Genomic DNA, 26,796 nt, shown 5'->3' with positions numbered 1-26,796 from the left:
AATCCTTTCATGCCGCATCTCAGTTAAGAAAAGAATGGATATCTGATCATCCTGCTTTTTAACTTTGGGACTAGCCATTATATTATGGTTCTTTAGTTCTGTTTTCATTGCTAGGTAAAGGTGAATTTGAGGTATGTGCAATTAAAGAATTAGCAGCACCAGGCGTAGTGAGATCAGCAACCTTCCCTCAAACCTCTGCCAGAGCCCCTCATTCCTTCCTATCTATAACAGCCGGGCTGTTCTAGCCACGGGTAGCTCTGGATCAGAAATTGCCAGCCATGGAGAATTCTACGTTGTGTTCCATTGTGCAGTGGCTTGGTGATATCCATAAAGGGATACATCTAGATCGATTCCGCTGCATCGGGCTCCACAGATCGATGCAGCGGGATTGATTGAATGGCCAGTGGAGACCCACTCAATCGATCTCGGCAGTGCTTTCTGTTCGACGTGGTAACTCCACATCAACCCCCCCAAGAAAAGAGTAACGCTGCGTCGACCAGAGGGTATTTCCCTTTGGCACAGTGCAGTGAAGACGCCGCGGTAAGGGAGTGTAAGCAAGTCGACGGGAGATTCCCATTCTACAGTGCATCGCTTGCGTGTTTCCCGGTGACCCAGCATGGTAGTGTAGACCTGGCCTAGGATGAAACCTCTAAGCTCACATTCATTTGTGATGCATGGACCTCGAGAGCACCAAAAGTGAATGTCTGCTCCCAGACACCCCACTCATTTTTAATGGGGGGGGGGGGGTGAAAAAAACCTTACCAGCAGACTCTTCACTGAGAAGTTCAAATGATTCTCAACCACCAGCAGCACAATGAAGGGAGAAAAGGTGAGGCTGTATATAAGGCTGCCAACCAAGGCGGCAATGTTGGTGTTGTTGAAGAAGACACTGATGAGGTAGCACATGGCGATGATGGAGAGGCTGTAGTCCATGAGGTACAGGAAAAGGATCACTACATTGATTTTGGGGAGGATATTGCCAACTTTCAGGATGACGACGAGAAACGTGACTGTGATTAGAAGGAAGGTGGCGCTTTCAATAAACCAGGCAATGAAATGGCTGCTGGAGTTGACACCCATCATCTTCATGTACTATGGAGAGGAAGGCAGAAAAAGGACAGATGTTTATTGAGAGAGGATTCTGATTACATACTTGTCACTGAAATACTTGAATATTCTCTTCTCAGACTCTGGATAGTGCATGAAATTAGTGCGTGCTCTCTGCATTTGCATCCTCAGACTATTCTGTGTTTGCAAAATAGTCCAGTGCAAGAGCACCATGTCCCAGAAGGTGTATATAGCCCCCAACGTTCAAGGCAGATACTAACATTAGCCTCTACTATAACCATATTTGTTGCTTTTCTAAAACATGCTGGTTATATTTTAAAAGACTTGAGTGGTTTTATTGCAAAAACCCTTTTAAAAACTCAACCACTGACCTCATTGTAAAAAAATGTCTCTTTCTCCATCCCCCTCTTACCTACTGCACTAGAAGGCCAGATCCTTCTGATGTAAATAGGCACAGCTGCAATGAAGTCTCACTGATTTACATCAGTTGTAACTCTGGCCCTATCGGCTTTAGGAGCCCGTTAGATCCTAAGAATATTACGTGTTGCAAGAGAAATTACATACACAGCTTTCCTCTTTAACCGGTGCACTTGGTTAAATTTCTAACAAGGCTGCTGCTGCTCTGGTTCCCGTGGAAAATGGCATCAGATTGCCAACAATAGGATAAACTGCAATCAATTGGTCACTGGGGGCTTTTTGGGGTTTTTTTTAAAGCTCATTAAATTTCCTTCAATTTTTGTAAGTGGTCATTAGTTTATGGCATTTTTTGGTGATCCAGAAGCTGTTTCCATGGGAATGGTAGCAGGGACAGATCTGCCTGAGCTCTTGTTGATTGCTGTGGCTTTAGACTTGCAAAAGCCCTTTGGCTCTCAAGCCTGTAGGACATGTTCACTTTGAAAAGCCAATTAAATTATGGTGAGGAAAAGAGCTTCACTTTGCTTTTTCAACGCTGTTATTTTCCATCCGGTAGGCGTAATAAGTGATGAACTCTCCTTCACTAGAGCTGATGTAAAATACGATGCCAGTGGGGATGTGACGTATAGCAGACTTCAAGTGTAGGAAAAACTGCATTTCACCTTCCTTTTCACTCTCCCTGCCAGGCACACGTCTGATGACATTTAGAGCGCTATTCCTTTAAATCTCTTAAAGTCTCTCCATGCTGCTGTGTGGCTGTGCTTGCAGTCCTGACCGGCAGGAAGGGACATACCTAGCTGCTGTTTTGGAACTGTTAAAAATGTAGGGCAATGTCCCACCATTACTGTTTTGAGTTTTGCAGGGGTGTGGGGATTAGATGAGTGCTAGCCAAACAATGGCTGCCTGGGGCATTTTACTGGCTGGGAACTTGCCCCAATTTTAGCCTCTCCATGAGCTACCCAGGCCACATGGCTTTTGCTGAGTTTGCCAGATCACATGTTGTATGCTCATCCAACCAGGGACACAAGAGACAAGCCATGAGACTTATAGTATGTGCCTAGATTGCCCTGAGCAACCTTTCATGAAAAATCAAGATAACCAATGCTTTGAAAGACAGTTTGCAGAAACAAAACAGTCCTAACAAACCACTGCAGCAAGTGCAGGAACACAGGTAAAACTTGAACCAAGGTTGAATGTAAGTTGATTTTTAGGTTGGAGTTGAACATTTCACAAAGCTGTCCCCCATCCCACTGAATAAAACCACTAACAACACATCCCTACCACATGCAGAGGAAGAGTTGATTTATTTGCAGAATCTCTGGTCAGCACCCAGTATTTTAATAAGCTTTCATTTTAGCAAAGCAAGTAAGTGTTTTCCCTTAAACTAAGATCAATTAATTACATTGGCTCCATACATTTAAGTGTTTAATATGTCCGTTTTATACATTAACAGGGCTTTTAACAATTGTGCAGCTCTAGTCAATATCACATCATCTATCTGCTACATTCTAGGTAGAAAATCTAGTCATAATTTTCTTAATGTACCTCATAAAGCCTTAGATCTTTCTCTTGAACAAGCTTTTTCACAAAAGCAGCTATAAATAGCGACCAGGCAGCCATAAGAGCAAATGGAAGGGAGTAGGTCACACTGCTTAAGAACCTGTAAAAGGCAAAAGGAGAATTTAGCTGAATAGAAAATTTGCTGGATTAGGGATTTATAATGAATATGCTTTTCAGACTAATACCCTTTGCAGAGGAAAACCATGCTCATATTTTGAAATGTAGAGTATAATTAATATTATAATAAGGATATTTTGCACTTACATAGGATCTTCCATACAAGAACCGCCAAACAGTTTTAAAAGATTAATGAATTAACCCTTTTTACCCTGCTATCATGCAAATAAGCAATATTAGTCTGATTTCACAGCAGGGAAAATTGCAACAGAGAGAGAGTAATGCCAACATTTTCAAAACTGCATGCGTAAAGTTAGTCATCTAAATCCATAAGTGACTGGATTTTCAAAAGTACTGGGAATTCATGACTCCCAGTGAAGTTACTCAACACAGTTCGCAGGTCATTGCCACTTCTGAAAATCAGGCTGCTTATTTCGGTGTCTAAATATGGATTCAGGTGCCTAACATGACTCCCACATTTGAAAATTGTGGCATAAGTGTTTTGCCCAATGTCAGACTGTGGCAGAACCATTATTAGAACCCACATTTCATAACTCCTGTCCTATGCTTTAGCCAACAGACTTTCCTTCCACTCAAAGAGGAGTAGTACTAATAGCAAAATGAACCTACTGTATTTGAAAACAAGATTATTAACTGATTGTTTTTCAACAGAAGATTAACTTTAATGAACATATAGCATGTTTTCTGTCTGGTGAAAAAAGCTAATACTATTTCTGCAAAGAGTTTCAAATGAAAATTTCAAATGAAATCAATATTTCCTTATGTTCTGAATTGTTTTAGTTGAAAACTCAAAAATATCATAAAAATCAACCCATTTTCATGAAACGTTTTGATGTAGATGAAGCTACATTTTTCCACTAAAAAGAATGTCAACCAGGTCTCCAAATATCAACAATTTCCAACTGTTATGGTACAATGACATATGAGATTGCCACAGTTTTGCCTGATGAATTATAACTGTGTGGTAGCAGCTGATAAATATTGACTTTATAACAGCTTTTGCTGTAATATCATTCCACAGCTCCTGGCTATTTTAATAATGAATGAAATGGTGTCTCCTGAACTTTCCAGCAGGGGAAAAGAGGAATTGTGAAGGTGAATTGTTTTCTTGGCACCAAGTGTGAGAAAGGCAGCTTACAACTCAATAAGAAGAGCCTCCAGAAACTAGTTCATCATCCTACACCATGATTTAACAATAATCATCCACATTTTTGCTGTAAAAAGTGGACATTTTGTTTGAACTCTTCCTGACCACCTCACAGTCACAATAAGGTGGTAGACCATTTGCATGTGAATTATCTTATTGTAACCTACATTAGGAGAATACATCTCTCTTTCTCTCAACTGGCCAACACAGAAGGTTAACAAGTGTCCTACAGGTTGCAGGTAGTTTTTTAGCTCATGTGGTACAGACTCATGCTTTCAGTATGAAATGTCCTGGGTTCAATCCTTTCTGTTGACTCAAAAGGAGTCAGTTATATTGTCATCTGCAGAAATGATTGTCCAAGTGTAACTTGCTGAACATCCCTCACTGCTTTAAAATTCATTTTAAATGGCTTTTCACCTGTGTTTTTACCCAGCTTGGAGGCCACCTCTGGTCTCTGTAATAATTCTCAGACCTCACAGTCTCTAGATTCCATTTCTTACCAGAACTGTCGCACCCAGAGGCCAGATTCTCAGCTGGTATAAAGTGGCTCGGCTCTAATGAAGTCAGCAGAGTTATGCTGATTTACACCAGCTGTGTATCTGGCTCAAGGTGAGCAGAATCCAAAACTCCTCATTCCTGTACCGGTGTGTTCATCATTCAAGATTCACTCTGGTTCATACACAGTTCATACTGCACCACTTGGTATAACAGGCAGTTTACCCTGACTGCTTGGTGCACCGGAATCTCATCTGTCTCCCCTCATCACTGTTGAGAAGAGGGTTACAGCCTTATCTCCTCTATAGCTCTCGCAGGACCTGAGAGAGAGGCATATATAGCAGAACTGTACACTATGAACTGTGTTTAAACTGGAATCGCTGGAAAAAATAATGAATACTGTGACTTGATAGTGATGTCTTTAAATTCATAAATTTAGGGACTTTTTTGGCTCAACAGATGAGTTTCCCAGCTCTAACATACTATCTGCATTTATACACCCACTGGAATAGGCCAAGACTCCTAAATTCTAAACCCAGCTCTGCCAGTGACTTGCTATATCTCAGTTTGACTGTCTGTAAAATGGGGATAGTAATTTTCACCTACAGTACTGCCTATGGGAATTATGGCAATTCACATATTTATAGTGTTAAGAAGAGACAAAACACACTGGGTGAAATCCTCGTCACCATCAGCCATTGGGAGTTTTGTCATTGATTTTTGTAGGACCAGAAGGTTACCTTTGGATCCTTTAAAACAGTGAAATTATATTTTCTTAAACCTTCGTAAAGGTTTTCATTTTCTATTATGATTTTCTTTTCATGGGAACAAGGCTTTGAGGAAGCCGGTAAGTCTCAACCATTGTAATTATCCTGCTAATACATACGATGTTCAGAAAATCATTGTAATTGACAAGAAGTAATGGGCTTAATCTGCCACAAGGGAGATTTAGGTTAGATATTAGGAAAAAATTCCAACAGTAAAGGTAGTTACACTCTGGAACAGGCTTCCAAGGGAGGTTATAAAATCCCCATCATTGGAGGTTTTTAAGAACATCATAGATAAACACCTGTCAATGATGATCTAGATTTACATGGTCCTTCCTCAGGGTCTGGGTCAGGGGTCTGGACTTGATGCCTTCCTGAGGTCTCTCCCAGCCCTACATCTCTATAATTCTATGATTATTTACTCTTAAATGTCTAAAAGCTCAGAGACTTACATATCCTTATTGTAGCAGGGGTAAGGACTGGCTTGGACTTGGACAGCTATTTCCTGTGGGCTCTTTCCAGTCTGTAATTCAATGATTGCTCTCTCGATACTGTCCTGGATATAGATAAAGGCACGGCTGTAGATCTGGCTCTGGGAGGCTGAATTATGTGGGCCTACGGTCCAGATCCTCTCCCTGATCCTATTGGTTGTTTGGGAAATCTTGCTGCTCATTCGGATGGTATAATTGATGAGTGGAGGAAGGGAGAGACTGCCAGGAGCTGCCCTCCTCTCTGTGGTCCTGTTTGATGGTAGTTTGAAAATGACACCTCGAGAAAACAAAGGAAAGTTTATTTTTCAGTAAATGTTGGTTCCAGTAGGACAGTGCCACATATAAGTGTAAAATCTGAACTCCCCATTTTTATAACCCTTTCACATATTAAAACCCAACAGTCTTTTATCTAAATAGTGCACTGCTCAGGTGGATATGCAGTTTGTTGTCACTATAAAGCATGTCAAAATAGTTAGCTGTTGCTGCTCAACGCTGCATTTACGCTGCCATTTCCAAAGCTGCCTTGTGATTCTGGGAGCTGAGAACCCGTCCTCTGACAAGCGGACCCTTTAAGTTGTCTCTACTTCAGCACTCAGTATTAGAGACACCCAAAAATCACTAGACCCTTTTGGAAAATCTTGGTCTTAGAACTAACCTGACAAGAAAAACGATAAACATTCCATATTGAGAGTATCAAATCTCATGTACGATAGATGTACCAGAAATAACTACTGATACACCACATAGTTAAGGTTAGTAGAGTTTCTGTTGAGACGTAAGGGAGATGTTTTTACTGATGGCTGAATTATGGGATATAAAAAAAAGTTTATGGGACTTTCAAGAAAGCCCTGACTGAGCTCACATTCTGATTCCTTTAAAAACTAAACCAAAGACACATACAAGATCCTTTCTTTTTCCCTACTTGATATGATAGCCAAAAGTTAATGGGCCAAATTCATCACAGACAGTACCGGGATGAGTAAGCAGGAGCACCACCGCAAGGAATTTATGGACTAAAGGACTATCTTCACCACATAACTGACTCAATGAGGGACAATCCACTATTATGGACATACCTACTCCCCATTAACTGCTTCCTGTGTAACCCCTGCAATAAGTGAGGTTCCCGAATTACTGATCGCTTGTATTATTAACTGTCAAACCTATTACCCCCCTCCATCCAGGGTACCACAGATTATCCTTTCATTGTACTCCCTGACTCCCAACCAAACTCTATACCCGCTGATAAACTATACGTTATGCCTGGATGTCCAGAAACTCTTCCATTTAAACTTTGTACCTGACCATTATTTTTTCAAACATTATCTTCAATAAAATTTTTAACTCCACTGACTTTGCCCCAGGGCCAAGTAGAGCCCCATGGCGTTTATGAATGTAGTTGTCATCTGCCAACATACGTCCCCTACAATAACAAGCTATTTGGTCTCATTAAAGCATTTCAAGAGTGTTATGATCTTCTAAAGAAAGGTGTGGTCTCTTCATATTATTTGCTTTACATCTCCCTTTTCCTCTACAAGCCAAGCTGGAGGACAGCTCTGTTTCCTGAAGGTTCACCCAGGGTTCCCTAGCTGCTCAACAAAAACCATACAGGCAACTTGCCAGGATACCAAGGGCTACCTACATCTAGTCTGCATGAAATGGAGCCGATTGTAGCCACTCTCATCTGTAATAAGAAGGCAAGGCCATGCAATATATCATGGCTGGTTGGCTGAAGATTGTGGGTTGATCGTTGCTTCCAGGGACCTGTGGTCTCCATAATATAGAATTCTGTATAGCACTCAGCTGATGAACTGCACTTTGGCTACTCCTAGTTTACACAGGCATTTCTGTAATAAAACACAGCACTTACTTCCAAAAAGTTCATTCTTCAAAAAAAGCTCTTTAGCTATCATTTCCAGCTCCTCTCTGTTTTTTGCCACCTGAATGCGATCAAACGACACACAGGAGGATACATTTACTGCCAGGGTAGATAACGTGTTCAACTGATTAATGATGTCGGCATTGTTCTGCAATTCCAACCTTATATCGTCTGGGGTGGGGGGGAGGAGAGAAAGAGGGAATGAAGCAAAAGAACAATCACATCATTATGCTGTTAATGCTAATAACGGTGGAAAAAACGATCACACTAAACATTAATCGTAAAATATTATTCTGCATTTATCAGTGCAACGAATGCATGTGGTTGACCCAATTTTTAGGTTAATCATTCTTAACACGCTCATCAGTTTGTGTTTGGGAGGATGCCAACTATGGAATGTGACCGCCATCTCAAACCAGAGGTTACTGCTAATCTGTTGTTTTTTTAAAAAACATGTATGATGTTCTCCATTCATTCCACGGCTAAATGATTTTCAGTGTAATCGACATGTCTGCTGGCCTGTTTTAGTTCAGTGGAGAATGCAATCTATTTTATCCAAGCATGTCAAGCAAGAGGTAGGACTGTCGTGGTGCTGTGTGTATTAGACCTGTTAATGCAGCCAATAAAGGTACTGCTGTCTTCTGGCTGTTGTACATGGTGGCAACATAATGCAGTGTGACTAATATGAAACAGCAGCCACAAGGATGATGGTTTTGCTGCAGTTAGGACAGGTGATTGCCCTCAGCAGATGACGATTAGCACAGCATGCTGAAATGGGTTGAAATGAGCTAGATTCACTCCCGGTCTATGTCAGCTTTCACTGGCATAAACGAAGGCTGTGTTGGCAGAAAGTGGCTGCTATCTCACTCCACTGAGAGTGTAGGGATGGGAGGGGATGGTGTCGCTGGCTGGAGAGAGGGTGTGTTCCGGGATGCACTGATTAGACACATTCCCACTATGTCTTTTGTTGGGGGGCCTCCCACACGCCATAAATCTTTACATGATACGCATCAATTATATCTCTTATAAGAGACCTGGAAACTTTCAAGAAAAACTCCAGTTCTGATGCGAATGAACTATTAAAAGCACTTGCCCTCAGACTTTCAAAGCACCACTGGAATGGATAATTATGGCTGAACAGTGTCCTCCGGTGGCCAGAGGGGATTAATACAATTTACTGCAAAGATTCCCTTGCAATTTCTATTTGACTAACATTTAGGATAAGAGTAATTTAAACTAGGTCCTTTGATTTTTAAGACTCTTTTTCATAGATTCATAGATTTGGAGGCTGAAAGGGACTATTATTGTAATAGAATGCTAAACTGTATCACACTACTCAGCCATTAGGTAGCGATGCGTGTAAAATACTTCCTTTAAAGGAACCTCAGCCTTACCTGGCAGAGAATTAAAGGATTTTATGAGGAACAGGTCTGGTGTTTAAAAGCAAGCTCTGTAGCCAGTCCATACCTGGTACTGGAACATGACATTTATCATCATCCAATCTGATCTCCTGCACAGTCCAGGTCGTAGAACCTTACCCAGTAACCTCTGCACCAAGCCCGTAACTTCTGTTTGAACCCTAGCTTATCTTTTAGAAAGACATCCAGTCTTGATTTAAAGACTTCATGTGATGGAGAATCCATCATGTTCCAACTATTAATTAATTACCTGTAAAAATTTGCTCCTTATTTCAAGTCTGTATTTGTCAAGCTTCAAGTTTCCAACCATTGGTGCTTTTAATGCCTTTTGCTGATTGATTAAAGAACCTTCTAGTATCAGAAATTTCTTCCTCATGTGGGTATTTGAAGTCCATGATCAAATCACCTCTTAACCTTCTCTTGGATAAACTAAATACACTGAGCTTCTTACGTCTCTCATGTTAGGAAATGTTTTCCAGATCTCAAATCATTCCCTTAGGTCTTTTCAGAAACCTTTCCAAAATTTCAATACCTTTTTGAAGTGTGGAGACCAGAATTGGACACAGTGTTTCAGGCTATGTCTTCACTGACGGTGGCAAAGTCACCGCCGTCAGATCGACTTCTCTGGATCAACTGAGCGGTCAGTGAAGACCCGCTCAGTCGATCCAGAAATCAACGTATTAAGACCACCTTCTCAAGTGGCGTAGCACTGTGTTGATGGGAACACGGTTCCCGTCGGCACAGTGCAGTAAAGACGGTGCGCAGAACAGAAGCAGAGACATCGACGGGAGTTATGCAAGTTTTTTGCGTAGCTTGCGTAACTCCGGTCGACTGCCCCTGAGTCTCGGAGGTAAGTGAAGACAAGCCCTCAGTAATGGTCACACTAATGCCACATTTGGGAGTAATAACACCACTGCCCTATTTCCACTTGATATTCCCTTGCTTAGTCATCCAAGGATCACATTTACCTTCTTGGTCACAGCATCGCACTGGGAGTGGACGTTCAATTGGTTATCTACCCTGACCCCTCAGGTTTTTTTAGTGTCTCCGCATTCCAGGATACAACCACGCATCTTGTAAGCATGGCCTAAATTCTTTGTTCATAGATGTATGTCTTTGCATTTGACTGTATTAAAAACGCACATTCAAATGAGTTCGTTTTACCAAGCAATCCAGATCAGCCTGTGTAATTGACCTGTCCCCATCATCATTTACCACTCTGTCAATTTTTGTGTCATCCACAAATTTTGACCAGTAATGATTTTATATTTTGTTCTAGATCATTGACAAAGTTATTGAATAACATTGGGCTAAGAACAGATTTCCTATAGTATAAACATGTCCATTTGAGGATGATTCCCCATTTACAATTATTTTTTGAGATCTATTATTTAACCAGTTTTTAATCCATTCAATAAGGAAAACAGTAATTTTGCATAGTGTTAATGTTTTTCTTTATCAGAATGTCATACAGGATTAAATCAAATGACTCACAGAAGTCTATTATCTCAGCACAGTTACCTTAATCAGCCGAATTTGTGATCAGTTTTTGATGAGATAAATTTGTGTGACGGATCATTTTTCATAAAACCATGTTGATTGGCATGAATTATGCCACCATTCTTTAATTCTTTACTGATAATATCCCATATCAGCCTTTCCAAGATTTTTTCCTGGGATCAATATCAGGCTAACTGGCTTATAGATATCTGGGTCAGTCCTATTTATCTTTTATTAAAAATATTGGTATGACATTAGCTTCTTTGTAAGAAACAAAACAAAACAAAGGGTTACATTTATGGAATCCCACAGCTAAAAGACTGACATGCATCTGATAACGTCTTTTATGTTATATACTGGACGCCACATAAAATATGTTTATAGATAGGAAGGGAGGCATTGGGATAAGGTATGAGATTGGGACTCAGAAGACCTCACTTCAAGGCCAAATCTGCCACAGAAGTCCTGTATGCCCTTGTCCAAAACACTTAATCTCTCTATGCCACAGTTTCCCATCTGTAAAACAGGGATCGTAATACTCCTTTTCTCCCTCCATCTGTCTTATCCATACATGATGTGGGGAATCACACCACATTGCTCAGGACATATGCTGATATTTTAAGAGGACGAAGGAGGAATCTTTCCAGCCCACACAAAGCATGAAGCATTGCAACATGCACTCTGGATGAGACTGACTGGTACTAACGCATCAGCTACTGGCCTGCAGGAATCGTGACACCAGTGGTCCGATGCAGCGCAGCAGCTGGGATGTTCCCGGTACTGTTGCATAAATCGGAGGTGTATGAATAGCAACTTACCCAGGTCATTTATTTGGCTCAGTAGTTCAGTAGCATCCAACTTCACCATGAGTTTGATAAAAACTTGCACAAATGGATTCTGCAGCGTATTCTATCAAATGAGATAGAAAGAGAGAGAGACAGAGTGACATTCATCCCCTTTAGAGCCCCTCCATATTATTTCAGCCCTTCTTGAGCCTCTTCTCTTCCCTTGATTTCAGTTATGGTGAGAAAACTTTAGTCAATGACTGTCTTACAGCCCTCTAAGGAACTGACCTAATGGAAAACACTCACATTGATTTCACTGGGCAACAGATTGGTTCTGGAAAGTATTTAGGCCTGAATCCTTAGGCCTGGTCTACATTTACCTGGAAATTCAGCGGCAGTCGACGTGAGTTACGCAAGCTCTGCAAAGTAGCTTGCGTAACTCCCGTTGACTTCCTAACGCCTCTTCTATATGACGTCTTCACTGTGCTGTGCCGATGAGAAATGCGTTCCCATTGGCGCAGTGCTGAGCCACTTGAGGGGGGTGGTTTTAACATGTCGACTTCCGGATCAACTGAGCAGGTCTTCACTGACTGCCCAATTAATCTGGATAGATAAATCTGACGGCAGCGAATTCACCACTGTCAGTGAAGACGCACCCTTAGTTACACCGAGGCATTAAAGTATGTGCGAATGTAATTTCTCCCCACTTTTGGCGTGTCTACACAGCATTTTGGAGTCTGCAGGAACAAGCTTCCCAGCCCAGGTCAGTGGATTGCAGTTGGTGAGGTTTGCCCCTAGCGCTCTAAAAATAGCTGTTTAGCCAACACTTTGACACCCATCTCCCTAGGCTTCAGAGCCCGGGGTCTAGCCCTGTCTATACATCTGTTTTCAGAGCATAGCGTCATCCCTGCTAGCCTGAGTCTGTTGACCATTCCACAGGTTCCAAACTGCTGTGGAGACCTACCCTTCAAGGCTCTGTACACTGTCAGAGCACAGGGGCCTCAGTGTATCAGCAACAGGCCTTCAGGTTTTAGCTGAGCCAAATCTCATTCCACAAATGAATCCTCTCAGTGGAGAACGTTTCATCTCCGTACTGGATTTTCTAGGAGTCTAGCTGTGTCATGTGCATCGCGGTGATTGATTTCACGCACGGAGACCAGTTCATAATTACTCTGTGTCCCCAGTGTATCATTTCTAAAACAGGCTGTGTTTCGTTTCTTAACCAAAAAGAAACCAGTCATTGCTGCTAAGGTCTCTATGGCTATGTCTACATCAGTGATTCTGAACCAGGGGTACACGTACCCCTGGGGATACGCAGAAGTCTTCCAGGGGGTACATCAGCTCATCTAGATATTTGCCTTGTTTTACAACAGGTGACACAAAAAGCACTAGCAAAGTCAGTACAAACTATAATTTCATACAGACAATGACTTGTTTATACTGCTCTATATACTATACACTGAAATGTAAGTACAATGTTTATTTTTAAATTGATTTATTTTATAATGATATGGTAAAAATGAGAAATGAAGCAATTTTCCAGTAATAGCATGCTGTGACACTTTTGTATTTTTATGTCTGATTTTGTAAGCAAGTCGTTTTTAAGTGAGGTGAAACTTGGGGTACGCAAGACAAATCAGACCTCTGAAAGGGGTACAGTAGTCTGGAAAGGTCACGAGCCACTGGTCTACACTACAGCCTATGTCAGCAAAACTTATGTCGCTCAAGGTTGTGAATACCCCACCTCCCTGACCGACATAAGCTACTCCGACATAAGCGCTTGTATGCACAGCGCTATGTCAGTGGGAGAGCTTCTCCCGCCACCATAGCTTCTGCCGCTCGTGGAGATGGCTTTTTTACGCTGACGGGAGAGCTCACTCCCATTGACAAAGAGCATCTTCACCAGACCTACTGCAGACGTGCAGCTGTATCAGTACAGCCGCGCCTTTGCAGAGTTGTACATATAGACATGGCCAAAGCAAGCCTGGATAGTGAGTAGAAAGAGGAGATGTACTACACCTTTCCAGGTCTAGCAGTGACTTATTCCTCCTGGAGAGAGTCTGAAGTTTTACTTGGAAATTTAAATATTTTCCTCCTTGAGCTACAAAGGCAGACTGGCATTCTTTCATCCTCTAGGCCAGTGATACTTAGACTGAGATTTTGTGGCACATGATGTTAAAACAATGTGTGATTTAATCATTAACCAATTGGGTTATTTTTTACTATGTTATCAACCAATTGTAATTGATAAAATGAAGCCCCAAACCTTGGCAGGCGCATCCCATGGGGCAAAAGCCCCAAGACCTCCCTCCCCACTACAGGGCAGAAGCCCCAACATCCAGATGGTGACACAAAAGGCCTCTAGTACTAGCCGTAATTAGCTGTGAAACAGTAAGTAGGGATGTTAATACTTTTAAAATGGCATGTGTAAAAGTTGTGCGTGTCTTGTGGCTCTTGAACTTCTCAAGATTACTGTATGCGGCTCTGAGGGTCCGTAAGTTTGGCCACACCTGGTCTATGTAGTAAATAAAACAATGAATCCACACCACTGTGGCTTTTTCGGGTAACGGTGATTGCTAATTTGGCTCTTGAACCACTGAGGTCTGAGCATCACGACTCCTGACTCTCCTGCACTTTTCTAAGAAGGAGAACTAGGTTTTTATTATATATTATGGCTGGAAATTGCTCTTCTGCTTTCGGAGGGGAACCACTCCTTTGGTATCTCAACCTGGGATTAGCCTTGTAATGAGTCCCCCAGCTTCGATAGCTACATGAAGCAGAGGGCAATTGCATTTTGCAAACCTAAGAGAATTCTTCCCTTTGTATGGCCAACCATCAAGTCCCAGTCTGTTGGAAGTTTTAGAGGACATATTGTAATCATTTCAGAATGAGAGGCTCTGAAAAGATGCCTCTTTAAAACCTCTTGATGCTTATATTGTTGGTGAACTTCAGTGGAGCTTTGACAATTTACACCAGATAGGTTCTGTCCCCACCTTCTGCTACTTGAACAACAAGAGAATCCTGTTACCGATGAGATAATGATACCTTGACAACTGGAATCGTTTGATTTAGCGTAGTCAGTGAATTCATGATCAACGGTGACTTATCCAGCCATTCCTGGGACTTTTGCATTAGATCTGCCATCTGCTTTAGGGTTGCATTAGACTTAAAAAAACAAAAACATAAATAAATCCAGTTGATTGGTGACATTTTACCTTTTTACAAAGAGCTAAATTAATATTACCATGGTCCTTGCACATAACACTGAACAAGTTTTTCCTTCTTTAGGCCCCAATTCAGCAGTCCATCCCTATTCTGCAGAGTGCTTAAAAGCACACGCTTAACTTTAACATGTCTTTAACCTTAACATGCTTAAGACACATTTAGCCTATGTTGAATTGCTTTGCTGAACAGAGTTGGGCTTAAGCACCTGCTTAAATGCTTTGGTGGATTGGGGCCTTAAGTATTATGACTAAGGTCTGGTCTATACTACAGACTTATATCACTATAACTGCATTGCTCAGAGGTGTGAAAAATCCACCCCCCTGAGCAATGCAGTTTTACCAAACTAACCCCCTGTGTAGACAGTGCTTTCTTGGTGGGAGAAGCTTATGTTTTAAGCATAGACTTGTCCTCCGTCTAAGAATAAAAGTTCAGTGCAATCAACCATTCCTCAAAAGCTCCTTCTGAAGCCACTAAAGATTATTGACTCAGCTCCTTGTCTAGTTAACACATAACAAGAGTAATTTGGTGGAATCACAAAAGTCTTTATATTTTCCTGGTGGGTTTCACAGTGTTTTAGTTGGAGGAAAGACCAAAGTCCGTCTTGATGGAAGGGAGATCAGCATCTATTGGCATTAATGGAAGCTATTCCTACTTATGCCAGAACTAATTTGGGTCTAAACCTTTTGCAAAGAAATCCTTCCAATCCCACAAGTGCCTCTTACATTTCAAATACTGCTTGGATGTTTCGTGCAAATCAAACAGTTTATCGTATTCACAAAGTGGTAAATTACAAATTGTCGCTGCCTCTTTAGCAATCTTATTTTTCAGTTGACCTACAGGAACATAGGAATCGCCAGACTGTATCAGACCTGGGGCCCATCCAGCCCCATATGCTGTCTCTGACAGTGGCCAGCACCAACTGCTTTAGATTAAGGGGCAAGAAACCACTGCAGCAGGTAGTTATGGGATACTCTGAGCACAGGGAAATATTTTTCCTACTCCCATGCATTAAATATTGGTTTATGCCTTGAAGAATGAGTGTCTACATCACTTCCAAAAATCTTGGGGTTAAGTTCTGGCCCATGGAAGTCAGTGGAAGTTATGTCATTGATTTCAATGGGGACAGGGTTTCACCGTTATTATTTACATCCTTTATATTATAGTTCTGGATATGCTTGTTATCTGTATAAATGTTCAATCCTTTTTGTAATCCTGCTAAGCTCTTGGCCTCAGTGACAGCTTATATCAAACAGCCCCGTGGGCTGTGTCTTGTGTGAAAGCGTGCTGCCTTTCCCAGTTTTCAATTTGCTGTCTCTCAATTTCATTTGTATTTTCGTTTCTTGGAGATCAGGATTCTCTCTGCAGGGCCTTCCAACAAACAGAAATACAAAAGCAACAGTGCACCGGAAACAAGTTCAGAAGGATTTGTATCTTCTGCAAGCTAATCTAACTTCATTATTTTTAGGAATAACTCATTCAGCGATGCACCCAAACCAAAATCCCAGCTCTGAATACCCGCAAAATTATGATCCGTATTCCATAATTTCACTTGGCCCCAACAAATGCCCCACAGTCAGTACCTCAGTCCCATTTTGAATTTAAATGCATTAAATTATTCTTTGCCGATGACTGCTCTACCTCCTTCTTTCATCTCAAAGCTTCTTAGAAGCCTTTGATAATTCCCAGTTTGAGACCACAGCAAGTAAGGCTTGAAGATTCATTGTTCTCCCAGTGGGTTTGTCAACCAAGTCAAATACTTCCAAGGTAGGTGGAAAACAGAATTTTGCTGCTTCTCCAAAAAGTGAGTCTGCACTGTGCATTGAACAAGAAGCCTTGTCATTGGGATTTACTTGAGCAAAGCTTCTCTAAGTGTTCACAACCACCGCCGCATACCTTTTCCATGATTGCTCGTGTTTCTGGAGTGTCGGGTGTGTACAGAATCTTCCCCAGCAGCATAGGTTTGAGGAAAGACCATATTAAAGCTCCAGTAGAGGTACTAACCAAATCCAGATAAAATGATAAACAGAACGGTGCTGCAAGGAAAAAAACCAAAACAAATAGCACAAATAAAGTAGACGCACAAAAGTTCCTTCGAGTATTTTTGTGCTGTGTCTGATGAAGGTCTGCATAACCCTCTATGCCCTGACTGATGGAACGCCTCTTGACAGAACTAATCCACCCCCAAGGTCTCCTGTTGCTGAAATCAAGACAACAAGATTCTCATTCTTCTGGCAGAGATTTTCTGCTTTAAGGTTAAATGGAGTTTTGTGAATGAGGAGGTGTTAATAATGTCAGGATAAAAGTACTGACCTGTCAAGTCCTAAAACCATCACCTCGGGAATTGGGAGCTGAGGAAGCATTAAACCACTGCACTACTCCTCTCAGAGACCTTTTTAAACTTTATGAAAATAAGTCACCCATAAACATTGAGGGCCAGATCCTCAACAGGTGTAAATCAGCATAGCTCCATTTAACAGGGCTATGCAGATTTGCACCAATGGAGAGCTTGGCCCAGAATAGCTTAGTGCTGGATCTAACCAGAAATTCTTGGGTTGGCTCCAAAATGTTTCTGTTCCAGAATAAATCCAGTGTTCAAAACAAATGTACAGCTCTTTTTTGTTACGTACAATGAGAGAGAAAGATGCCTAGAGGACAAAGACCTACATCAAGAAAGGGGACTCCATGAGTTCCCCTCCCACATCTACTCCCACCTGGCCTGTGGAGCCTGATTCCCACAGAGGTTTGGGGGAAGAGAGGGACACTGCCATGAAGGCTGCATTCTCCACCTCACCACCGAGATCTGCCAGATCCAAGTCCTCTCCACTTGCAGAAGTGACAGGGATACCCTGAACCATGCTATCGTATAATACAGCATCTTACACAAAATAATACCTCACATTCCACACAAACAGCTACAACAGGAAACATTATAATTCCGTCATTAATCAATTCAGTGCCCCACAAAGAACTGATACAATAGCCAGCTGGTGGAAGTCAGCGTTGATTTTGTCTGATGGGTTTATGCGCCACTAAACAAGTTGAGGCTACAGCTGTCCAAAACTATTTTTTTTTTAAATTCCAAGATCTATTTTTCTTTCTTTGTTAGGGTTAGAAATGAACCCATGAAAAGAACATTTCATTTACCAAAAACAGGGTTTTCATTTCAATAAGCCACACAATGTAACCTCATTTAGATAATGGGATCAGAAAGATTCTTGATGGAAAAAGTCATGAAAAATGAAAAAAAAATGTAAAATGACGAACAGCTTTTCCACAAAATTTTCATTTAAAAGAGCTATTTTTCAATGAAAAGTTTTGTCTGAAAAATTTCAACCAGCTCTGTGGGGAGGAAGGATGAGGCAGGGGGGAAGGAGGATTCAGGAGAAACACCACTGCAGTTAGCTGTTTATAACTAGTGCAAAAGAGAGCAGAATCAAGCCCATACATTTTTAACTGAATCTTCTATTTAAGTGTAACAACATTCTCTGAGAAAGTGAATAGTTTCAGTGTTTCTTTTGTGACCCATTTTTGCAGCAAACTCACAGGAATCCTGGGGAATGCCATATTTCCTCATCATTCTCTGTACATTTTCATCCCGCATAGAGGAACTAGGGCGTTTTTGATCTCCAAAATCAGGAAGTAAGGATTCAAAAAACAAGGGTGTGATTTCCTCATTGCAGAGAGCTTTCGAAATGGACTTAAATGATCCACGAGTTATCATTATGTTCGATGTTTTAAACAATGCCTACAGGACAAAAAACAAAAAGCAAAAAGAAACGTGTGCATGTTTAAAGTGCTTTATCTCTGTGAGGGAAGTAAACCACATTTATACTGGCTTTTGGATAAGAGTTTATCTGTCTATAAAGGAGTGGAGGGTCCAATCATGAGACATGCTGGATGGTGCAGGGCATCCTCAACTCTCATTAATTTCAAGGCGATTTACTCGCTAGCGTAAGTAGAGCGAGATTTACTCCCATAATGCAAAAGATGCATAATGACAGGACAAGAGATGCGCTGCAGAGGATAGTCCCCAGCTCTAGGGACAGCATAAGGTACCATTACCAGTCAGTTGGCTGACGAATGTAATCACAGTGATAACTGTGATAACAGCCTGAACCAAAGCTCACTGAAGTTGATGGTTTCCATTGACTTCTGCAGGCTTTGGATCAGGGTTTTATTGCATCACTCTCATGCTATTCTTACTATCCCCTTGCTGGGTTTTTTCAGTGTGGCTGTAGTTCTCCATTAATCTCTTCCTTCCAGTTAACCCACTTCAACACAGCTGTAAATCTTCTGCATTTTCATTCCTCTCCCCACCCATAGTAACCATGTGACTTTCCCTCTCCTACCTATGTCATTCCAGACAAGAACATTCTCAGTATGGAAAGAGATAAAGAAAGATTTTTAATTCAGTTTGGTGAAGACTTTTCTCCAGCGTGGTAATATCCAGAAGGAGACTTGCTGTCCTCTGACTATTTCCCTTGATACAGTTAGAGATTCTCCGGATAACACGGATTTCCGTGTGACTTCTCCAAAGGCATTTCGGCTCAGAACCATTCCCAAGCTAACACACACCTTGGAGAGGGGCACATTTCTGGACTGCCGTAGCTTTTTAAATGAATTGATTGCTTCTAACAGTGGACGCATGCCAGATGCCATCTGGTTCCTGAAATGTTTCATCTCTTTGAGCAGGCCAAACATCTGGTCCATTGGTTTTTGCAGCTCTTTGGGGAAAAACATCTAGGAGAAAGAGGAAGAAAGAAAATAATTGTCAGAGTATACACACATATCTAGTACTAATTCTTAGGGATCGGATGTGGGATTTACAAAAGGGTTTAAGTGACTTAGGAGCACAAATCCCATAGGCAATCAGTGGCACTTGTACTCCCAAGTCACTTAACCACTTGTTGAAAATTCCACTATGGAACTTTAGTTTAATCTAAACTTTAGTTGTCTGAACAACCTGGCTCTACACAATTAAAAATTGTTGTAAGGATGGTTGGAATACAGTACAAGTCCTTCGGTGCTAACATACATAACATCATTGATGCAAAAACCAGGGTCCTCACCCAGCGAAATTAATAGGCAGCAGGTTTAATATTAACAAGAGGATGTACTTTTCATACAGTGTACAATTAACCTGCAGAACTCATTGCCATGGGATGTTGTGATGACCAAAAGTATAACTGTGTTAAAAAAGGAACTAGTGATGTTCATGGAGAATAGGTCCATCAATGGTTATTAGCCAAGATGGCGTCAGGGATGCAACCCCATTCTCAGGGCAACCCTAAACCACTGACCGCCAGAAAGGTGTATCAAAAACATTCTTGTTGGTGAATCATACATATTTTGGTGTTGGTTTTCACCCACCTGTACTTACATATATATAGTCTGGGATTTGGTGGGGTAGCTAATTGGTACAGTGAGTGTTAGCCTAATCAGTATCTTGTATCCATGGGGAGCTGGGTTCAAATCCTGGCCTACTGTTCTAAGCAAAAGTAGCTTGCGAGCCAGATTCTAACTGGGTGTAAATCAGTGTAGCCCTAATGGTTATAACTGAGGTATGCCAATTTACACCAGCTGGCTCTAGAACTAAAAATTGTCTTAAAGGATATGTCAGCATGGGTATGCAACAAAACATTATTTCATGCACAAGGCCAGATCCTCGGCTAGGGGACAACGGCATATCTCCATACCAGTACAGGTATACCTGATGAGGATCTTAGCCACAGTATCTAACAAAGGCCATACAAGTGCTCTAAAAATCCAAGACCAACCTTGTACAGAAAGTTGTAAATGTCCAAGTGACGTAAAAGTATGACCCCCAGGATGTAAGACTGACGGGTCCTTTCTGGGAGTGATAGTTTGCAGAACTCCTTTACTACTGCTTCTAGCTTTGGGTTGGCAGAAGGGACAGCACACGACTCCAGCTGGAGAATCTGAAAAATGAGCTGTATTTGCACAAAAAGCAGGAGATTTGTAAATTGTTAGGTTACTCCAACATGCGTGGGTTAAACCACCGCTTCTAAACTCTTCCCAACACCATCTGCCGATGCCGAGGACTATGAAACATACCTTCTCCTCCCCTTTATTCCCGCATGGAGAAACAAAGCAGAATGGTTATGCTTTAGGCACACTTTGCAAGGCTTAAATGATCTGGCAGTTTAACTTTCCCACTGAGTGACAGAGCTGGGGGTTGGGTAGAAGTGAGCTGTCTGAGACTGAATCTAGACAAGATGATGGTGAGGCTCTGAAACAGGGCTGGGAGAAAAAGCATTTGGAGCTGAGTCATTGAGGATAGCGTGTCCATCCTTGGTAGAAATTCATAGTTTGTGAAGATGTTTTGGATCCCTGGTAGCTCCTGTAATTACTGGTGGTGTAATTACAGAAATGCCTTTTTCCAGCTGCATTGCAGCTGTTTCTCTGCAATGTGGACCTCACCACGAATATCCATGCATTTGAGACCACTGGACTGGATTGCTGCAATGCACTATACACTAGCTAAACATTCTAGCAATCACCGAGGGCAGGTTGACACGAGAAGAGCTACAGCGGTGCACTGCGCCGCTGTTGTGCGTCTGGTGAAGATGCTCTATGTCAACAGGAGAGCGCTCTCCTGTCGGCATAATTACTTCACCTCCATGAGAGGTGGAAGCTATGTTGGCAGGAAAGCATCTAGTGTAGCCAGTGCTTCGGTCGCTGTAACTGGCATTGCTCGGGTGGGGGAGGGGTGTTTTTCACACCCCGGAGTGATGTAAGTTAGATCAACTTAAGCGTTAGTGTAGACTTGCCCTACATATGTGGCAGGGTTGCCAACCTTGCATTTTAGTTTTTACTGACACGGTAAACTTTTTACTGACATCACTACAAATACCATAAACAATACAATGATGTCACAAAAGGGTGTACTCACTCACAATATTCTGCACACAGGAATTTGGAATTAAGCAATTGTTTTAGCTGCAGTTAATTGATCAATCAGGTTCTTTGGGCATGTGCAATAATAGAGAACAGGAAATTGATAAAGTCATGGTCAGTGTAGTTTTATGATACAAGAAGTGATTCTGAATGACGACAATCAATGTCAAAATAGATTATGTTTTATTTCTACCCAATTTCATGGACATTTTCATTTATTTACAGGTTTACGGACAGTGTTAAAATTGTACATTTTTTTACTGACTGGCTGTAAATTTACAGATGGTTGGCGACCCTGGTATGTGGCTTTGCACCAGCTATTGGTGTCAGTCAAAGAACATAACACTCCTTGTCTCCGGAGGCCGCTCTGGCTTACAAAGTCTTAATTGCAATTCAGGGCATCTATTTTGATCAATAAAGCACTCTAGAGTTTGTATCCCTCAGATATCATGCATCTCCCTCTGCATTCCCACAGGAGCAGAGATCTGCTGAGCTGCTTTCACTAATAGCCCCTGGATTTAATTATCTGAGTATTGAACATAAAAGGACCTTCAGCTAGAGTTACAGTAAACTTACCTGAGTTATGTTTTCTGGGAGAGACATTTCCATCAGAGCTTTGATACTTTCTGTGGACATGCCTGCTTCATTTCTGAGCTCCTCTTTGAGCTGGTCAACATTTTTAAACACAGCCATTAACATTTCTTTAAAATAAAAAAAAAAATTAAAAATGATACAGTTTTCTGCATACTTACAGAAATATTATATATATGCACAGAGCACCTATGTTAAGACAACGGAAGAGAAACATGTTTGCCCAGACTGATGTTGATGTGCATATTGGCTCATAGGAGCATGACCATGCGTCATGCTCAAATATGTCTGAATTTTCATGGACGATTTGTCAATCTATAAGCTAGATCTGGAGCTGTGCATGGAGCACAGTTTGCCAGTACATAAGTATCGGACTCCTTATGCACTGACAGCTTGACCTAGCAACTCCGAATCAATAAGAGTTTTATAACTGACTTCAACAGGCCTAGAAACTGTCCTAGAAAAGAAGCCAACGGACATAGTACAGGCTTACTTCAGTCATCATATAGGTTTCATAAGAAAATCATGGCATTCCCAAGGCAAATTTCGCTAACGGAAACAAGTGAATTAGTGACCATCCTTATAAACCAATTTTTAAAAAGTAAATCGATAAATCTACCTTGCTTTTTAGAGATTGTTGCATTTTCAGTGGTATTCATCACGGAACTCATTATAGCCATATATCTAGGGATATCTTGAAAATAATCAATTTGTGTCACATTTTCTTGAAACCTTAAATTTAAAAAAATGGAGAGTATTAAAAGAAAATAAAGGGGCCACATTAATAATTTCAGGAAGAAATACTGATGTAGAAAAGCTTAGGGAAGGCCTTACCAATTCATTTGTGACTGGATTTTTGTGGGATCCCCGATCAGTATATCTTGAAGTTCTTGAGAGACACTATTGTGATTAACTACATTTTTCACAAGGCGATTGCTTAACTCAGCGCTGTGAAGGAGCTGCTCATAAAATTGACTTTGTTCACACAGTGCTTCAAAGCTAACATTAGGGAGTTGACAGATATCCTGCAGTGATTTAAAGCTCTTGTAGTCACAAAGAAGTTTTATCATGCTTTGGAGGCGAGATGTATTTAAAAAAAAAAAAAAAAAAAAAAAAAAAAAAAAGAGAGACACGTTATATAAAAGGATTATAAAAGATGGGCTTCAGGCTAAAGGATATAGACATTGCTTTGCTCTTATTCAGGATTCAGCTTTCAAGCCCTTTAATTTGAAAGATCTCAAACTGAACTGAAATTCACAGTGACTGTTTCCAGCACATGACAGGCAGAAAGGTCTAGTGGCCAGGGAACTGGCCTGGAATTCAGGGCTCCGCTCCTAGTTCTTCTGCTGTCTTGTGATGTGACCTTGAACAAGTCACTTCTCTTCATGCCTCTGCTTCCCCTCCTACCCTTTATCTGCCTTGTCTATTTTGACTGTAAAGTCCTCAGGGGAGGGGTTACCTCTTGCTAGGTGTTTGTACAGAGCCCAGCATACTGGGGCTTACAGGTGCTGCTACAATACAAGCAATTAACAAGAACAACGTTACAAGATTATGACACCCATTACACCACTTCTGTGATTTTGCACAGTGATATTTGACTTTTCTCTTATAAACTCTTCTTTATTTTTAATAAAAGTTAAGCATTGTAGACTATTCCGAGTGCATGCTCCGTGATCCCTCAATATTATTTAGGTGTCCTAAATATATAGGACCTTAACTTAAGGTCCCCGTGGTGAAAGTCTCACACCCTCTCTGGTTTCTTGATGAAGTTTTAAAGAGCTAAAGTGGCTCTCCAGCAATGATACCTCTTATTTATTGATTAATTATTATTATTCCAGCCATGCCAAGGATTCCCCTGCTGTAGGCATGGTGGTAGACGGCTACTCTAGCCCTTTCTTCTTGATCTGCGAGTTCTGGTTCTATCTACACTGGCCAAAAAAAACCCAACCCTGTGGCAGCAAGTTTTGGAGCCTGGGTCAATTGTCTCAGGCTTGCACAGCTAGCGCTACAGGGCTAAAAATAGCAGTGTAGCTATTCCCATTCAGGTTGAAGCCGAAGTTCTGAAACCCTGTTTCCACGGTGCCCTTCCAGAGTGTTTTGGGGGAAAACTGGTTACTTTTAGTTTCAAGAAAGACATATTAGCACAGAAAAAAGATGATCCACTGAGGCTATAGCTACACTGATGGCGGCAAAGCCGCCACCATCAGATCGACTTCTCTGGATTGACTGAGCAGTCAGTGAAGACCCACTCAGTCGATCCAGAAATTGACGTATTAAGACCACCTTCTCAAGTGGCGTAGCGCTGTGTCAACAGGAACACGGTTCCCATTGGTGCAGTGCAGAGAAGATGGCACGCAGAAGAGAAGCAGAGAAGTCAACGGGAGTTATGCAAGTTTTTTGCGTAGCTTGTGTAACTCCAGTCGACTGCTGCCGAATCTCAGAGGTAAGTGTAGACAAGCCCTGACATTGCAAAGCCAGCCTTGGCACTAGCAAATTCCTGGGACAGGATCTTCAGCAATGAAATCTCTTATCTATTAATTATTTTCTTATTATTATTCCAGTCCTGCCAAGGGACCGCAATCAGGATAAAGACCTGACTTATGCTAAGTGCTGTGAAAGCATATTTAGAGAAAGTCTCTACCCGGAAGAACTTACAATCTAGTGAGACAAGCAATCATAGACAGGGAATGTGCCAGCAAAATGTCAAAGGTGCATGTCTTGTTAGTTATAGGGGTGATTTTCAAATGGTGGTTAAAGGACCAACGCCCATTGACTTTCAGCAGGTCTTAAGCACTGAACTGTCATCTGTGCCTCTGAAAAATCTCCCGTGTACAAGTTTTTTTTTCAAATGCACTTGTGAGAGTTAGAAGCACAAGGCTCATGGGAATGATGCTCCTCACTCCATTTAACACTTTGTGAATATCTCGCAATTGGCTTGAGCCTTAAAAATATGGATAAGCCTTCAATCCATCCAACAAGGATATGAACTCCCAGGCAAAAAAGCCACACCGCACTCATTGCCACTCCCAGAGGGGTGATGAAAACCACTGTAGCTCAGAGATGTTCCAGGAAGACTCTGAATACCTCCCTTTTCTCCCAAACATGTATTTTCCTTTGTAGTGACCATGTGGGAAATAGTGTTTCCCTCCCTGGGAAAAGCCAACCCCCAGCAATAAGATCCAGCTCCAGTTCTAGCTCACACCAGGTGTTTTTAAAACTCCTTGCTGTATGCTGGTTTCCTGAATGCTCCATTCACTGCACATTGAAGTATCAATGCAGGATATTTCGAAGTATCTTCTGAGTCAGCATTTTAAGCAGACTTACCTTTAACTGTAGGATCTCTGGAAGAGATGCATGTTTTTCATAGGTATCATTTTGAGAGAAAGGAGCTTCTTTTAGCTGAGCATGGCTCAGAAGAAGGGAGATGTTTTCTGTAAGGGAAAAGAAGTTATTTAGATGACACACAAGATCTTGCAGAAACCCTGAACATTACAAAACTGTACTTCCTCTTCAAAGGCCTGCTTTCCACAGGTGCTGAGTGCCCACAGTTCCCACTGAGTTCAAACGGTGCACAGCACCTCTGCAGCCATGCTCTGAGGCCTGGACTGTACCCCTTGGATCCAGCTTCTGACATCCTCACCCCCACTCTGGCCCCTTTACGACATGGTATTAAAGAGCCAGAGTGATATACAGGAGCTCTAAGAGCCCCTGTTGCAGACAGATAGTTCCCACAGGGCAGGCATGGCAGGAGACAGCCATAAAGTTGCCTAAGCCCTTACCATAGTGGGCATTGCCCAGGAGCAGGGCAGGAATCAAGTCAAAGTGAGGTCCTTGCTTCCTTCTTGTTCCGAGGGAAGTAATCTGCACCAGCCCTTTTACCAAAACTCTTAATGAACATGCCAAGGTTTTTCAGAGATGACCTGCAAGATGACAACCCCCTGCTCCAGAAACCCACCCCATAACGGAAACAACACTCAGGAAAGCATATGAGACCTAGTGAGTAGGTAACAGCTTGTCTGTGAGGCAAATAAGCATCTCCAGGGCTGCTGTAAGTATGTGCCATGCCTGTCCATATAAAACACAATTATACCAACAGAAGCTTAGCTCTCAGAATAATTGCTGCCATTTTAAAGGAACATAGACACTGCAGCAGAACACAGCAGAGAAGGGGATACCAGATCCATTTTACCAAGGAATCCCTATTTACGTTTCAGCAGTATACATTTTACTAGAACCCCAGGCATGCATACAATGAAGAGTGTTGTTTTTCTTATTATGTGGCTGGACAAGTTACACGGATAATGTGACACATCTAAAGGACGAAGAAATAAAATACACAAGACAAATCAAAAGGGGCCTGAATTTCAGAGGTTCTGAGGTCTCTCAGCTCCAATTGACTT

General features: G+C 41.6%; 1 protein-coding gene across 1 annotated transcript in view; it reads right to left on the bottom strand.

Annotated features, from left to right (window-relative positions):
- The window catches only part of ABCA12 (ATP binding cassette subfamily A member 12), a 118,362-nt gene that overhangs the window by 51,647 nt on the left and 39,919 nt on the right, over window positions 1-26,796 (bottom strand). The window contains 14 exon segments of the mRNA XM_067549809.1: window positions 763-1,092; window positions 3,028-3,142; window positions 6,042-6,357; window positions 7,951-8,130; window positions 11,696-11,786; window positions 14,708-14,827; window positions 16,781-16,920; window positions 18,431-18,632; window positions 19,463-19,627; window positions 20,665-20,838; window positions 22,382-22,506; window positions 23,016-23,128; window positions 23,231-23,484; window positions 25,721-25,827. Coding sequence (XP_067405910.1) covers window positions 763-1,092; window positions 3,028-3,142; window positions 6,042-6,357; window positions 7,951-8,130; window positions 11,696-11,786; window positions 14,708-14,827; window positions 16,781-16,920; window positions 18,431-18,632; window positions 19,463-19,627; window positions 20,665-20,838; window positions 22,382-22,506; window positions 23,016-23,128; window positions 23,231-23,484; window positions 25,721-25,827 — 2,432 coding nt within the window.

The sequence above is a fragment of the Emydura macquarii genome, unplaced genomic scaffold (assembly GCF_026122565.2).
Source record: "Emydura macquarii macquarii isolate MOO-44397 ecotype Brisbane River unplaced genomic scaffold, CSIRO-AGI_Emac_v2 contig_1253, whole genome shotgun sequence".
Lineage (NCBI taxonomy): Eukaryota > Metazoa > Chordata > Testudines > Chelidae > Emydura > Emydura macquarii.
Note: the sequence above shows the minus strand (reverse complement) of the source record. Positions and strands in the feature narration are given on the sequence as shown.